This window comes from Anarhichas minor, unplaced genomic scaffold, assembly GCF_050575085.1.
Source record: "Anarhichas minor isolate MPS153535 unplaced genomic scaffold, ASM5057508v1 ptg000011l, whole genome shotgun sequence".
Classification (NCBI taxonomy): domain Eukaryota; kingdom Metazoa; phylum Chordata; class Actinopteri; order Perciformes; family Anarhichadidae; genus Anarhichas; species Anarhichas minor.
The window spans coordinates 1974402-1988170 of NW_027466457.1; the positions used below are offsets into that span (position 1 = coordinate 1974402).

Genomic DNA, 13769 nt, shown 5'->3' on the forward strand with positions numbered 1-13769 from the left:
AATATCTAGAGTCTTCCTCATGTGATGTTGAGAAGCTACAGCGCACTGTGAAACTGAAAGCAGGATTGGAGAGCCTTATTGTCACAAATTCACACACACACACACACACACACACACACACACACACACACACACACACACACACACACACACACACACACACACACACACACACACACACACACACACACACACACACACACACACACACACACACACACACACACACAGTTATTATGCAGAGGAGCATGAAATGTGTGTTGTCCACTGAAAGAACAGATGCACATTGAAACTTATGCACACACACACGACCAAAACAAACACACATCATGCTTGTGACACAAAGTCATTGGGGAGCTTTCGATGCCCTCAAACCATCGTCCAGCCCTCGGTTCCTACCTTCACACCACCTTCACTTCCTCTCACTCTGTTCCTTTTCCTCTCTCAAAACAACGTCGGCTAAGAAAAAGGCCCAGATGAAGCTTCTTTGGGATAGAGGAGATTTGAGGATTAATCGCTCTCACACTCTCCCACAGTCACCACACCATCTGATTCTCTTTTGTCTACTTGTGTTAATTAATGCGTAATGAGAGACGCTGATGTGTGCATTTTAAATCAATTAATTTTCTTAAATGACTCTAAGGGGATGCTCAGACACTTTTAAAAAAAGCTTCAACTTCTGTGCTCGTCACATTTATAGCGAGTCTTTAAACTTGACGGCCCTGCGACCTTCAGGAAGTTTCTTTTGGAGGTTGCAGTTATTTTTTGGAATTAAATATGCAGAACAATCACTCTCAGATCGCGCTGTGCCTCTGTGTGTGTGTGTGTGTGTGTGTGTGTGTGTGCTCATGCACATGCTTCTTTGGATATGCAGAGTGGTTCTCTTGTTCTCAGCGAGGGCTCCCCCAGCATCTGGCTAAATCCTGCGAGCCTCGCGGCGGTGTTTCAACAACAATTCGTTGCAGGGGCAAACATGCGCTCCATCGCTGCACTCTCTATCCCCTGCTTTGAGCAGCCCGGCAGACCAGGGAGAGCAACGAGAAGCTCAGCTTTGGCAAAACTTGCTTTCATGTCATTTCTGTCTCCAGAGTTACATCGCTCGGCCTCGGGGCTCGTCTTGAGATGGATGCTCTCATCCTTCTCGGCTAATCGCTTCCCCTCGCTCACTTCTATTCAAATCACCTGACTCTCTTTGCTCGCCTCCATATTCCTGCCCATTGCTATTTATTGCTCCTTGTGACTCCCTTTCTGCTTCACTATATTAAGTTTATGTTGTGTGTTTCCTTTCCTTTATCTCTTTTATCGGTTACACGCTCCCCATCCCAACTCTTCTATCTCACTGTGTGCGATGATTGCACCAATGCATTTATAGAAGATTGTGTATAGTTACATTGCACTGTTTGCCACTTTGCCACCTCTCTGCTATTTCAAAAATCAATCACCCATCAAATAAAACGATAAAAGTGGCTCCGTGCTGCTGTTTGTGTCTAACTGTGCCAAATTGTTAGAAATCACTCTGATGGGAAATAAAAGCACTGGAGGCAAACAAAAGCTAAGAGGACGGTGCTGCTTCTGTAGATCTAATTATCCGACACCTCTAAGGCAGGCTAACCAAATGCTACGTTATGTATGCCGTGATGATCAGTCCACTGGCAGGCTGCGCGCTGATCTCTCACTAGACTATTCAAATCAAGGAGCCAAATGTGGAGACACTGAAGCAAGTAATTATGGGTAAGCAGGAGGAAGAGGAGTTAAACAGAGGAGGAGGTACAGGGCAGGGGAGAAAGTGAGGAAGGAGATGCTGTGCTCAGGTGGCTTGGAACGGATATTGTATGCCTTATCTGTCACCTGCAGGTCTCTGCTTGCTTGTTATAAAGAGAGGCAAAGTCAGAGTAGAAGGAAAGGTGAATGTGTGTGTGTGTGTGTGTGTGTGTGTGTGTGTGTGTGTGTGTGTGTGTGTGTGAGTTCATACAGGAAAGAACTGCAGAGAGTCAAACTACAGTGATGCCTTCACTCCCTCCAAAGTGTAGAGGCTGATGATAAAATATAAAGAAACAAAACTCAAAGGAAAAAAAACGGAGCTGCTGTTCCTCGATGTGTTCTGAAGGTCACGACAACACGGAGCTCACAACTTCTCAACACTTTTGTTGCAAAATTTTGCAGATAAGCGGGAGAACATTTGCTCTCTCTGTGCTGACGAGGAGTCCTTGGGAATATGACAGCAGTACCAAACACACTCTGGCACCGGTACATTTCTGTGAAAGCCTAATTGAAAACATGAACACTACTTTGCTGGATAGCTGAAAAATTAGGCTTTTTTTTTGACAAGAAAATGATATAACTTGGTACTCCATCATTAGACACCTTAAATGATTTTAGAAATGGAGTCAGTCTGTGAGACCTCTCAGTCCACCATAGCAGGACTATTCTAATAAAACTGCTGCAGGGCAGAACACTTTCTTTCTGTCGGAAATGGAATTTAATAATTGTTCTCAGGACTGGCAAAATGATATAACATAAAGCACTCCTTAGATCTTCACTGAGCCCCCACTGAGGTGTATGAACATCGTATGATATTATTCATCCGAGTGTAATTGATTGAAAATGTAATTATTACTGAATGTTTTGTTTTACCTGTTTTTTTTTATTGTGTATAACATCAGCAAACATTTCTCAAAATAATCCCATATTAGGTTTTCTGCAAACAGCGAGCTGTTCATCCAGCATCCAGCACAAGAGTCCTGTTGTGAGACTTAATGCCTCAGGCGCCATAACAACACACGCACATTCTGCCAGCCGGAGTTGCAATTGTTCACTTGTCAACGAGGAAATGGAGTTCAGTGGACACGCATATCAATCAATATTCCTGCATTACTATACAGCTCTATTCAGCATTCTGTGGCTCTGCATTGGATGGCGCCTGAGAAGGATGAGCGCGTGATGATGGATGGACTCTTTCTTTTGTTCTCTTTGTGCAAACTAACAGTAAATAACAAATAAATAAATAAAAAAAAAACGTACTCAGCTTCACTAATCAGGTAGCAAAAACAGAAGATTCATTATCGTTAGCTTATCAAATTTAGATTTGTGGGGTAATAATACATTAGCGGGCTAAATTATAATGAGCAGAGCTGGGACCATTATCCGATCTGTAGTTTGTCAATAGTGTCAGATCAGAGCTATTCCTCACAGCCGAGGAAAGCAATAAACAGTTCTATTTCATTTTAGAGGAATAAATGGTGTTGAAAAGTCTCACCAGGATTTACTGTGTTCATATTCTGAAGTCTAATGTGGGACTGCCGCAGAGCTCCTTCTCCGTTTTGCCTCCTAAGTTACGATCAACTTTCCGCTGACTTCGCCTATCTCAGCCTTGGTAATAACATTACTGCCTTGTGGGCTATAGATACCGACAGTTTTCTTTTTGTACCCCGCAGTTAGCCTGTTTTGTTATTTCTGAAAGAGTAAGTCGGCGTGACAGCAACAGCTACACAGAAGGATAGGGAAGCAAAAACACTGACAGCGTGGTCCACGTTTGGTTGCTCGGGGTTCTATGCACATCAGGGCTGCTGGCAGAAATCATGTCGCCTTGCCAGTGGAAATACAGCTGAAGTGTTGACAGAAGCTGACTGGTGTGCCACAGTGGCAGCATGAAGTGAAGCTGCCAGTGAAATAACAACGACAGGCCAGATGTAATGCAAGTAGTTGCTGCCAGTGAATGAGACACTCTATACCAGAGGACATCAGACCCGCTGTCAGGGACGACAACACTGTTTTTTTGTGTTACAATGCAAAGTCGGCACAATGTCATCTATACCATTCGATTTCACAACGTTACACTAATGATGCAATGGTGTGTTTTAGTGTGTCAAACAGGCATGGAGAGGAAGGTTCACAGCAGCGCACATCTTCTGCAGAAAGTCAAATCCGTCAGTGGCTTTGCAGTATCTTTATGAATAGACTGCATAAACCATTCCCGAAGGGATGTTTTCACAAATATCAGATGATGTGACATATTGAGTGACAGAATCTTCCAACTCCTCTATCATCGTTTTATCCAGTTTAATAGAAAAGCTGTAAATACTGTATCTACTGTAGCTATTGCCTGATATATTCAACAAACTCTGAACATGCCAGTGGTTACAACCCAGTCTCATCTGTTAATTGTTCATGCTTGTGTTGCTGTAGTGGATGCACTCGGAATGAAGCAAATTCAGTGAATACATATATAGGTTATTATTTGAACACTTCCCCTTTAAAACGTACCTAAGTCATCCATAATTGGTGTCTCTGCAGCCTGTTCTGACACAATGAATCGGCTTCGATTGTGCTTTTTACGCTATATTCAAAATTCCCCCCAAAAGATTTTCATTTACATCACCACTCTTGCGTAATAACAGTACGTGTGACAGGGACAGTGACGGCTGATTGTTTGTACGTTGATACTTTTTTTGAAGACATTCTCACAGTCACTCCTTTAATTCACAATTTTCACAATTTTTATTCTCCCTCAAAAAGTGTAGCTTATCTAAGAGACGATAAACACAGACATCAATACACAATATTGTCAGTTTTTGTAGTACATATGGTCCCTCCATCTGGAATCATGAAGTAAACAAACTAACTGAATCTTCACATTCTGTGCACAAATGATCAATCTATATTCAATTGACTAGTGTGTGTTATTAAACCTGACTGACACTAGAGCATATCTTTTTACATATCAAATATGTAGGTGATGTATAACTGTTTCATATTCTTATATCTTTCTATGTTGCTACTCATTACATACGTACATATTCTACTTTGCTATTTTTGCATGACTTTTGGCATTCTATACTTTGATCCTGCTAAACTTTTACATCTAATAAGTATACCCTGCATATTCAAAACATCCTACTTTACATGTTCTGGTTGTGGCGTTATGACTGAATTTGCTGCTGCAGCAGTCAAATGTGCTCATCGGAGTTGTTCAAGCTTCTTAGTATTCTCTCGCCTCTTGCTGGCTTCTATGTCTTGAATTTTGGTGAAATGTGCCAGTTGACCAATCAAACCCTTAACAGAGACAGTTTGACATGTGTGAGTTAAAGGCTTAAAAGAGAGATCAGAGAAGATCTCTGCTCTGCTACAATTCACAATCCAAATCCTCCACCTCCTCAGTCTGGCCGTGTCTGATTCTCAGTGCCTGAATAGACGTCCCATTCCCTCTTTCTTTTCAGCACACATCACCATTTCATACATTTGAGTTAACGACTTACCTGCTGTAGTTAGGCAGAGCTCTTCGTCGCTGTTGTCCTGACAGTTGTCCTGGCCGTTACACAAGAAGCTGCGGTCGACACAGTGGCCATTTCGACACTTGAAGCGAGCCTCCGAGCACACCAACGGGTTGCCTGCTGTGGTCGAGACAGGGCAGAGGTCAAGGGTCAAGTGGTAGTTCAAACAGGGTTACAGTGAGAGGTTTCAAAGTTACCTGAGAACTGTGTGAGTGACTTTGAGAAACAAACTTCACAACATAAACTAAATATTTAAAAGCAAATTAAATTATTATTCTGTCGTGGAGCAATTTGTGAGAAGCTGTGCTGTGTGCTGCTGTGTGCTCCCCATCCCATCTACAACACTTTGATTTGATTACATGTAAGAGAGAAACATGGGTTTTACTTTCTCGTGGGGGTTTTTGGAGAAGTAAAACGTTAAAAACAGTGCGAGTTACAGTAGGAGATCATTTGATCCGGGGAGTCTGATAAAAATCGAACTGAAAAAAACCAAAACAAAATCCTGCCCAGCACTATCGCTTCCTTTTATGTTCTGGTCTTTAGCTTCTGCGAAATGAGGCAGATTTATCTTGTGAGAAGATCCAGACAATTACACAGCGGTGACGCAGCATGTGCCGGGGGCGTGGAGCAAAGCTCCATTTAAATGGCTAGATTAGATTTGTGAGCGTGGTGCCCTGCAGGCGAGGAACACTGCCTCTGACAATGGTGAGTGATCGGCTTGATGCACGCTCCCCACCGGGAAGGCAGGGATGGGGTCAGGTGAGGACAAAACAATGTGCCTGATAACACACACTATATACCTGGTGTTCCTCTTGTCCATCATTTCAATTCAATATGTGTAATAAGCTGTCTAAAAGGCAAAAGCTAGACCCAAGGGTGCAGACTCGGAAGTCACAAGTGATGCAAACACTTAAAGATGACTCAAACTTTATTGTAAACGTAATAGAATTTGCTGCATTTCCCACTCATACCTTGTAACCACCATTATTATCTGTCCTAAATGCAGGATTTCATAGTGAGTGGAGGGGACAGCAACAATGCATTCGTTATAGAATGACATTCTTCTGAAGGGAGGGACATAAAGACTTTAAAAAGTATGAGCAATACTGATTTGGCATTACAAAACCTAAAGCCGGACAAAAGGAACAAGGTTTTAAAAAATAAATTCTAGCGACAATCTCTGACCACACCTGTCCCCACCATCATGTCCCCGTGGAAACATTTAAATATCTTTGCTTTTAAAGCTGAATCATCCGCCAAAGACGGAGGCTGGGATCTTAGTCCTGTAAGCGAGGTCTTTTTTGTTCATAGTGAAACAGAATGAACCGTGTCCTTGCTCAGATTTTGGAGCACATCATGACTCATGGCATGATTGGACAGATTGCTATTATTAGAATTAGTTGTCGTGCGAGACTCACTGCAGTTCTCCTCGTCACTTCCGTCGGGACAGTCACTGAAGCCGTTACAGCGGAAGCGTCCGATGATGCAATGGACACCGTTAGCGCAGGCGAAGAATGTAGGGGCACACTTTGACTTGACCTTAGCTAAAGACAGATGGAGGGAAGTGGTGGAAAGAAAAACAACGGATTAGTCAATGTGATGAGCCAGCACTACATTATGTTTTATGATGAGAATTAACCTTGGCCTTGATGTACAAAGAAAGTGAGGCTACGGTTTATTACGTTGTTATGACAATTAAATAACAGACACAACTGCAAGTTCTAAAATGAAAACAGCAAACCATTAAACCATAACCCATTGTACAAAGTTCAAACAGTCACACAGCTGCTTTGTTATGGACACCAACTAATACGCAGCTCTTGTTTTTGTTGCGTAATGCTTATCTTCATGTTCTCTGAAGTATGACAAGTAAAGGGTAAGATCCTGAGCACAAATGTACTGATAAAAGAAGAAAACAAGTTAATGACAAAGACAAAGAGAGCAAATCTTTGAATGGATTATTCAAGAGTGTTTGAATGGATTATGCCATTGATCAGCCTAAGCAGGCCAATGGTGTTATCACCCAGGACAGGCCTGACTGAGACTGAGTGACGAGCCTGCAGAACAGCAATGCCTGGCAGGCTGCGTGTAGCGCTAGCCCCTAGTTTTAACTCAAACACATTGATCTTCTCTGGCAGAAGGAGAAAAACAAGATCGCAGGTAGATTCAGAAAAAAAGACATCAGAGAATAAAAGAGCTCGCTTTAGCTCAATCACTGTGCCGTTAGAATTGCAAAGCCCGATGGCAACTAAAAAAAGACATTCAAAAGACATTGCACTCCGGCCATCGATATTTACAGTCTTTAGTAATGACCCACATCTGTGTGAAATACAGTATCATCTCTCAGACCTCGGCTTCTCTGCTCTGGCTCATGGATCATTCCCTTCCAGTGTGTTATAATGCAAAAGCTTAGACTGTGTGTGTAATTGTACTTATTGGAGACTAAGGATGCGCCAATACTGATACAGATATTAGATATCAGAGACAAATGGGGCCAATCTAGTCAATAAATTCTATGTTTATATACTATATACGTAATATGCTGGGATTTTAATTGCAGTTTTGACCAATTTCTTGCTGCATTAAAACGGTTTACACTTGAATTGTAATTGCTGTTAAATTGTAAGACTTTTTAAAGTTGCTGGTATAAGATGTATTATTTTGACAATAAAGAACAATACAGCTTATTTATATTTACGTATTTATTTGTTACTTTTAGTTTGAAAAGGTTAGAAAATAATTGTTTCGGTCAAGCCTGATGTTGCCTTACACATAACAGAATGATCCCTGTCACTTCCACGCAGTGAGGTTATTCATTTAACACTGGTATAGGATCAGTACTTGGTATAAGCCGATACCCAAAACTCAGGTACTCTATCGTATCGGGACAAAAAAAGTTGGATGGGTGCTTCCCTATTGGAGACAGAGAAAGCAAAAGCTACCAATTACAGCAGAGACATTAATATGATACTAGTTAAATAACAACAGAAGTTAATGCCAGTGATGTAACAGCATTATATACATCTTAAACATTACAGAACAACAAAACGATGGAGCAGCCCGCACACTCAAACACACAGGGAGCGGGAGAGTGAGTGGGCATGCTACACATCTCAAGCAAGCCACCAAACAGTCCGTTTCTTCCTCTCTGCCGAATACAAAGGGTGGAATTGGCCTGCTCATAGGTTGGCATTGTGCCGTCTCAAATGCCAGGGGCGCACATTTTTTCCCTCTATAATGTATTGTGGTAGGCTGATTTATGAGCTCTTTCAAGCTGCGGCGATTATGTGTAGCGGGGGGGGCATAACATCCACGAGGGTTTGGAGCGTCCGTCTCCAGGATGAAATGTAATCCGCTGAACGCAGGAGGAAGCTGGGATAGCGCCCGATCTCTGTGTCTGTAGTCTGGGAAGCCTTTGTTTACCTGGACAGCAGAGCCCCTAACACCCCAAAGCTCATATTGCATGCTATATCCCATTCATTAGAGTCCAGGGAGAAAAACAGTCACGGCTTTGAGCTGCAGAAACGCATAAAAGAAAAGATACAAAAACATGCAGCTGTGGAGGGGCAAATTGAAATTCGTCCGGCAACAAACGCAGGCAATATCATAATACTAATAACAACAACACTCTGTTTCTATTTATTCCTGAAAAACAGAGGAAACATGTTCTGGTCTGGAAATATAAAGTGTCCTTTCAACATTTCTCTTCTCTGCATGCACAACAATCCTGGCTGCTCTTTTTTATTTTGCTAGGCAGGCTTGGCTAGAAGGATAGCTCTGTTATTGCTCAGAGATTCCTCATCCCCCCCCCCCCCCCCCCGAATCCTCATTACCACTTCTACTGCTGGTAGGATTCCTCTGACCCAGTGTTTGTGTTCCAAATTAGCTCAAAAGTCACACGAAGGGCAAGCTTATGAAGGGAGAGTGGTGGGTGGGAGAGACAGCACTGGTCGGAAGCATAGCGATAATATGCTTAGCTGTATTCTGGGAATGTGTGATGTGTGGCCCTTTACAGCCTGAGCCGAGCAGTTTTCAGAGCAAGAAGAGGAAAAATGAATTAGAAGGAGCAAGTTGAGGGTGGAAGAAACCTTCCTTTGATGATCCTGTGAAGGTTTCCTGTTCTACTCCAGGTCTGGGACTCCGAATTCATTGATTTTAGCACCTCTGTCTTACTCTGCAACCTATGACGATCCAGTGGACCCGGTCTTGATCCTTTCTGTCAACACTCTGCTTTTAGGTTGGAACCGCATTAGTCCCTTGCCAACTGTTCTCTCTCTTCTCTGAGCCTGTAGTTGTTTACGAGAAGCAGGCAGAGTGTTGGGTGACTTCCAAACTTAGTTCCAAGTGTTCGGCTGAGCAGCACAAATGAAAACGAATGGTAAGCAGTCAAGCTTGATTACGTGAGGTTTGCACTGTAACTAGCAGATAAACATGGTTGGATCACACAGAAACGCACAGTTGGAGGACATACACATAAATATGCCCCCCCCCCCCCCCTCTCTGTCTCTCTGTCTTACGGTCTCCTGCACGATTACAGGCACCCACACGCTACACTGAGGTTATTTTGACATCTGCCTAAAATTTCTTCTGCAACACTGCACTGTACTTTCTACAAAAATCCATGCCTCCTTCGTTTTATTTCCATAGGTTTAAACTCAAATGTTTCCATCTCAAGTAAAAACAAAATTCAAATCCAGACCATCATTTGATAATCTATAATGAAATTTGAAAGCGAATGCTTCCGTTCGTCTCATCTTCACAGTCTTTGTCTCCCCCGTGGCTTCGGCATTCATGTCAGTCTGAATCTGACGGCATAACTCCTGTTGCAGACAGGCTGCTTTGCTCTTCCCCAGATATGCACCTCTGTGCCCTTCTCCACACTTCTCCCCTTTTCTCCCTCTCCTCAACTCCCCAGAGAACAGAATAACTTGTTCGGCACGGGTAGGCTCGGTCGTGACGGGCATGCATGATTGACAAAGTGAGGAGAAAGACGGGAGGAAGGGGCTAACATGGAAGAAAACAGCACGTGTGGAGCGAGCGGAGGAGAATAGAGGCTGCGAAAGAGTGGAGACAGCTGACGGCTTGAAAGGTTTCTCTGACCTTGTTGAGGTTTCTTCGGGGAGGAAATCAATAGGTAATGGAGTCAGGGTGTAAGCAAGAAGGGCAAGGGTAGTTTCAGTCTAGAGGGCTCGGGGATCAAAATAATCATTCGGTACGTTTCACTGTCTAAGACCTACGCGTTAGTTATCCAATACAATAACCCCCTGTGTGCAGGAAGCGGCACTGCAACATTATAGAGCTGCCTTCATCTCAAGGGTGATGAGGAAGCCAGTGCGGCTCGTGTACCATACAGCGGGCGCATGTTCAAAATATCAGTAATATTTTAGCAACTCCCTATAAAAGAGGCGGAGGGAAAGGCAAGGGCACACAGTGAGAAAGCAGCGAGCGATAGATAATGATCCTGCTGCAATATTCATTGAAGAAAGAAACATGTCGCTTTGTTTTAACTTGTAGTGCCCAACACTATATTGTAAAATGACACGGCCGCAGTTTATAGTCCTTTGAAAATTTCGAAGCAATCATTTTGCCTGATTTGTGACGATCTGACAAGGATAGCATTCAATCTAGAAGAGCAAACTAGAGGAAAATAGTCTTCAAGAGACAGAACGAGACAAAGAGACTGTATGTAAGACACTTATCAATATTTCATCCCTGCTCCTTGGTGTTAATTACAGCAGCTCATTGATCAGTCAGGCATTCAGCACATGGGAATGCACCAGACTCCGTCCCATTAAAGCTCCCTCTGCTTTCCTAACCTTCCCTGCTATTAGTGCACCACATGCTAATCATTTTCTTCTTTCTTTTTTTTTTTTTTCCGGGCTGGGCTCAAACAACGCATGCAAACCCAGACACGCTCCAGTTTAAGTCTTCCGATCCCACCCGCTCTTCTTCTTCCACCGTCTCCTCCCAAATAAACACACCCACACAGACACACACGCAAACACACTCCCAGAGCAAAGAAAACCGAAAATACAACCAAGCAGAGCGTGAACGGAAGAACAAAAACATAATCCGTCAGCAGTATATGGCTTTATGTGTTCAAGTCATTGGTCGTAGTTCTTATGAAAATAAACACACACTCCTAATCATAGCCAACCCTTCCCTACATGTGGTGGGTTTGAGCGTTAGCCTCAATATCTAAATCATAACCAACTTGTCTCAGGAGTCTTTTTAGCTATTTCCACCCCTGGTGTCGAGGAAAACGTTGTTGTTGATAAGCATTTAGCGGCTCTTTTGAGCTCGATACCTCGTGGGCATTTTGGGGAGGTCAGTACACAGAAAAACAAAAAGCACCATTGATGTCGCTCCAGGCGTTGGCTGTGTTATGACTGCAGAAAGCAATATGATAATATTCCAGCAATCCACTGAAATTAATTCATTTTTCTCCTAAGTGCATCGGGCAATGGAAGCTCCATATGGTTATATCCCTCATTGTTATGAAGTATTAATAGACTTCTAAACTAACTGACAAAACATCAGCCCCCTTTGTGTGTGGGCCTCCAATTTGCTGTCCTCCCTGTGTGTCTCCCACAGTCCCTACGACTGTATAGGACTCACACAATTGACAAATAGGTCATGTTGCAGCAAAAGTTATTGAATAAAGAATGTTTGCTTCATGCAACAGGTCACAGGTTCAATATGTCTATGATTGGTGATTGTCCCTTCACCAATAGATTTGTTTAAAGGACTACATCACTGTTTGCTGACCAGCACCACTGTGGCCACAAGAGACAATTACAGAATTATAGTACATGCTAAAAATGTGTAGTTCAAGCAAAGAGGAGTCATCAAGTCAGCCAACTGACTACTGCAATTTCAGCTACGCAGCAATAGTCATCTGAAGTGTGCCAACATTGGATGCCATTAACTGCTGGTTGGACCAGACCAATAAGGCTGATGCAGTAAAAACCCGACCCGCATTGAATTGAGCAATAGTTCATTTTATTGCTGATGAATTCAGCGAGTCATTTGAGGAGGAAGATTGTGCCGTTTCTTCTTTTAAAAGTTCCTGCTTTGAAGCCTGAATGGCTAAAATGATCCAGTATCTCACAAAAACATGGGAATTATTTGAAACAAGTCAGAAAAACAAAAACTGTTGAATCTCACCCAGCCTATTTATCATCATGTGACGCATCAGATCTATCTTGCGACCCCCTTTGGTGTTCCCAAACACCTGCTAGAAGACCATTCCTCTAAAGAAGAGGAGGGCTCAACAAGCAGCATCCTGTCTGTGACTGGAAACCCGAGATTACATGTAAGATTACATTTTGAGCAGAATATGAGGAGATGAGCAGCCCTTTCCATGTGGTTGACGTGCTCTGATCTTTGATCTTTTACGGTCACCGGCCCTGCTGATGAACCGTCTCGCTAAAAGCTTGGAGAACGTTGAACTTGCACAGAAGTCAGTGAGTGTAAAATTCTGCATACATGAGAGGCCACGTCCTCCGCCTGCAGGACCAGTTAAGAACACAACATTTCTTTGAAATGTCTTTCTCCGTCTTTTCTCCCAACTGCATTCCCCCCCCCCGTCTTTGATTCCCCTCTTCTTGCTTCATACATCATGTCCACTCACCCTTTCAGCCCCACTACACATCTGTCCTCGCTCGCCTGCTCATGCCCTGCCCAGGCAAGGGCAAAGAGGCTAATCCTGGCTCTGAGGCCCAGTAAGCTCAGTCAGCTCTCCTCCTTCTCTCCTCTGTCAGGATCCATTTCGTCCAACACTCTCCCAGGCTGTCGTTATGGACACCGGGGAGCAGGGTGCTACTTTTGACCTCTTTGTGCGAGGAGTTAGTCAGCAGCCTGTCTCTGAATCATAGCTTGAAAAACCCTCAGATCTGCCAACACATACAAGCACGCGGGCGTCCAGCATTGGAGATACTGTAAGAACTGCTGATGTTGTTTCATCCTAAATTCAGTTATGTGGCATAAAGCAGGGGTTACAACAAAAACAATTGGACTTGATTAAAATGATCTGTAGGGGGGTCCTGGTCTCGCGCAGTAGGACAGTAATGCAATAAGCTGCATCTTTAATGCAATAAACTCAGGCTGGAGATATTGCATCTTCTCTCAGCCACCGACAGTTATTTAAGAGCAAGCAAATGGTATTTACATGACTCAAGTTGACCCTTGTGCTAGAGGGTACCGGAAGAACAAACAAACAAGAGAGGAGCAGCAGGGCTCGGGAGGAAGGGAGAATTCTCTTCTAAGTGAATAAACATTCCCCTGACCATTAGAGAGACAATTCCTGGCATATGAGGCGTAGCAGACTGTGACACAAACATCTACAACAAGTAAATAAATAAATGACAGAGACGAGCAAACGCGGACCTGGTTTTCGTGATTGTATTCTGAGCTTCCTCACCCACCGATAGCACTGGAATAAAACATCGTCGTATCAACGAAAAAGGCAGAAAAAAAGTATATTTCTGCTGGTGAAAA

The 13769-nt window shown here is 43.2% G+C and overlaps 1 protein-coding gene across 1 annotated transcript in view; it reads right to left on the reverse strand.

The window, feature by feature from the left end:
• ldlrad3 (low density lipoprotein receptor class A domain containing 3) overlaps positions 1–13769 on the reverse strand; it is a 64947-nt gene that overhangs the window by 25248 nt on the left and 25930 nt on the right. Inside the window, exons 3-4 of the mRNA XM_076088849.1 lie at positions 6689–6814; positions 5256–5390 (exon numbers count right to left, since the gene is read on the reverse strand). Coding sequence (XP_075944964.1) covers positions 5256–5390; positions 6689–6814 — 261 coding nt within the window. The remainder of the gene's footprint in view (positions 1–5255; positions 5391–6688; positions 6815–13769) is intronic.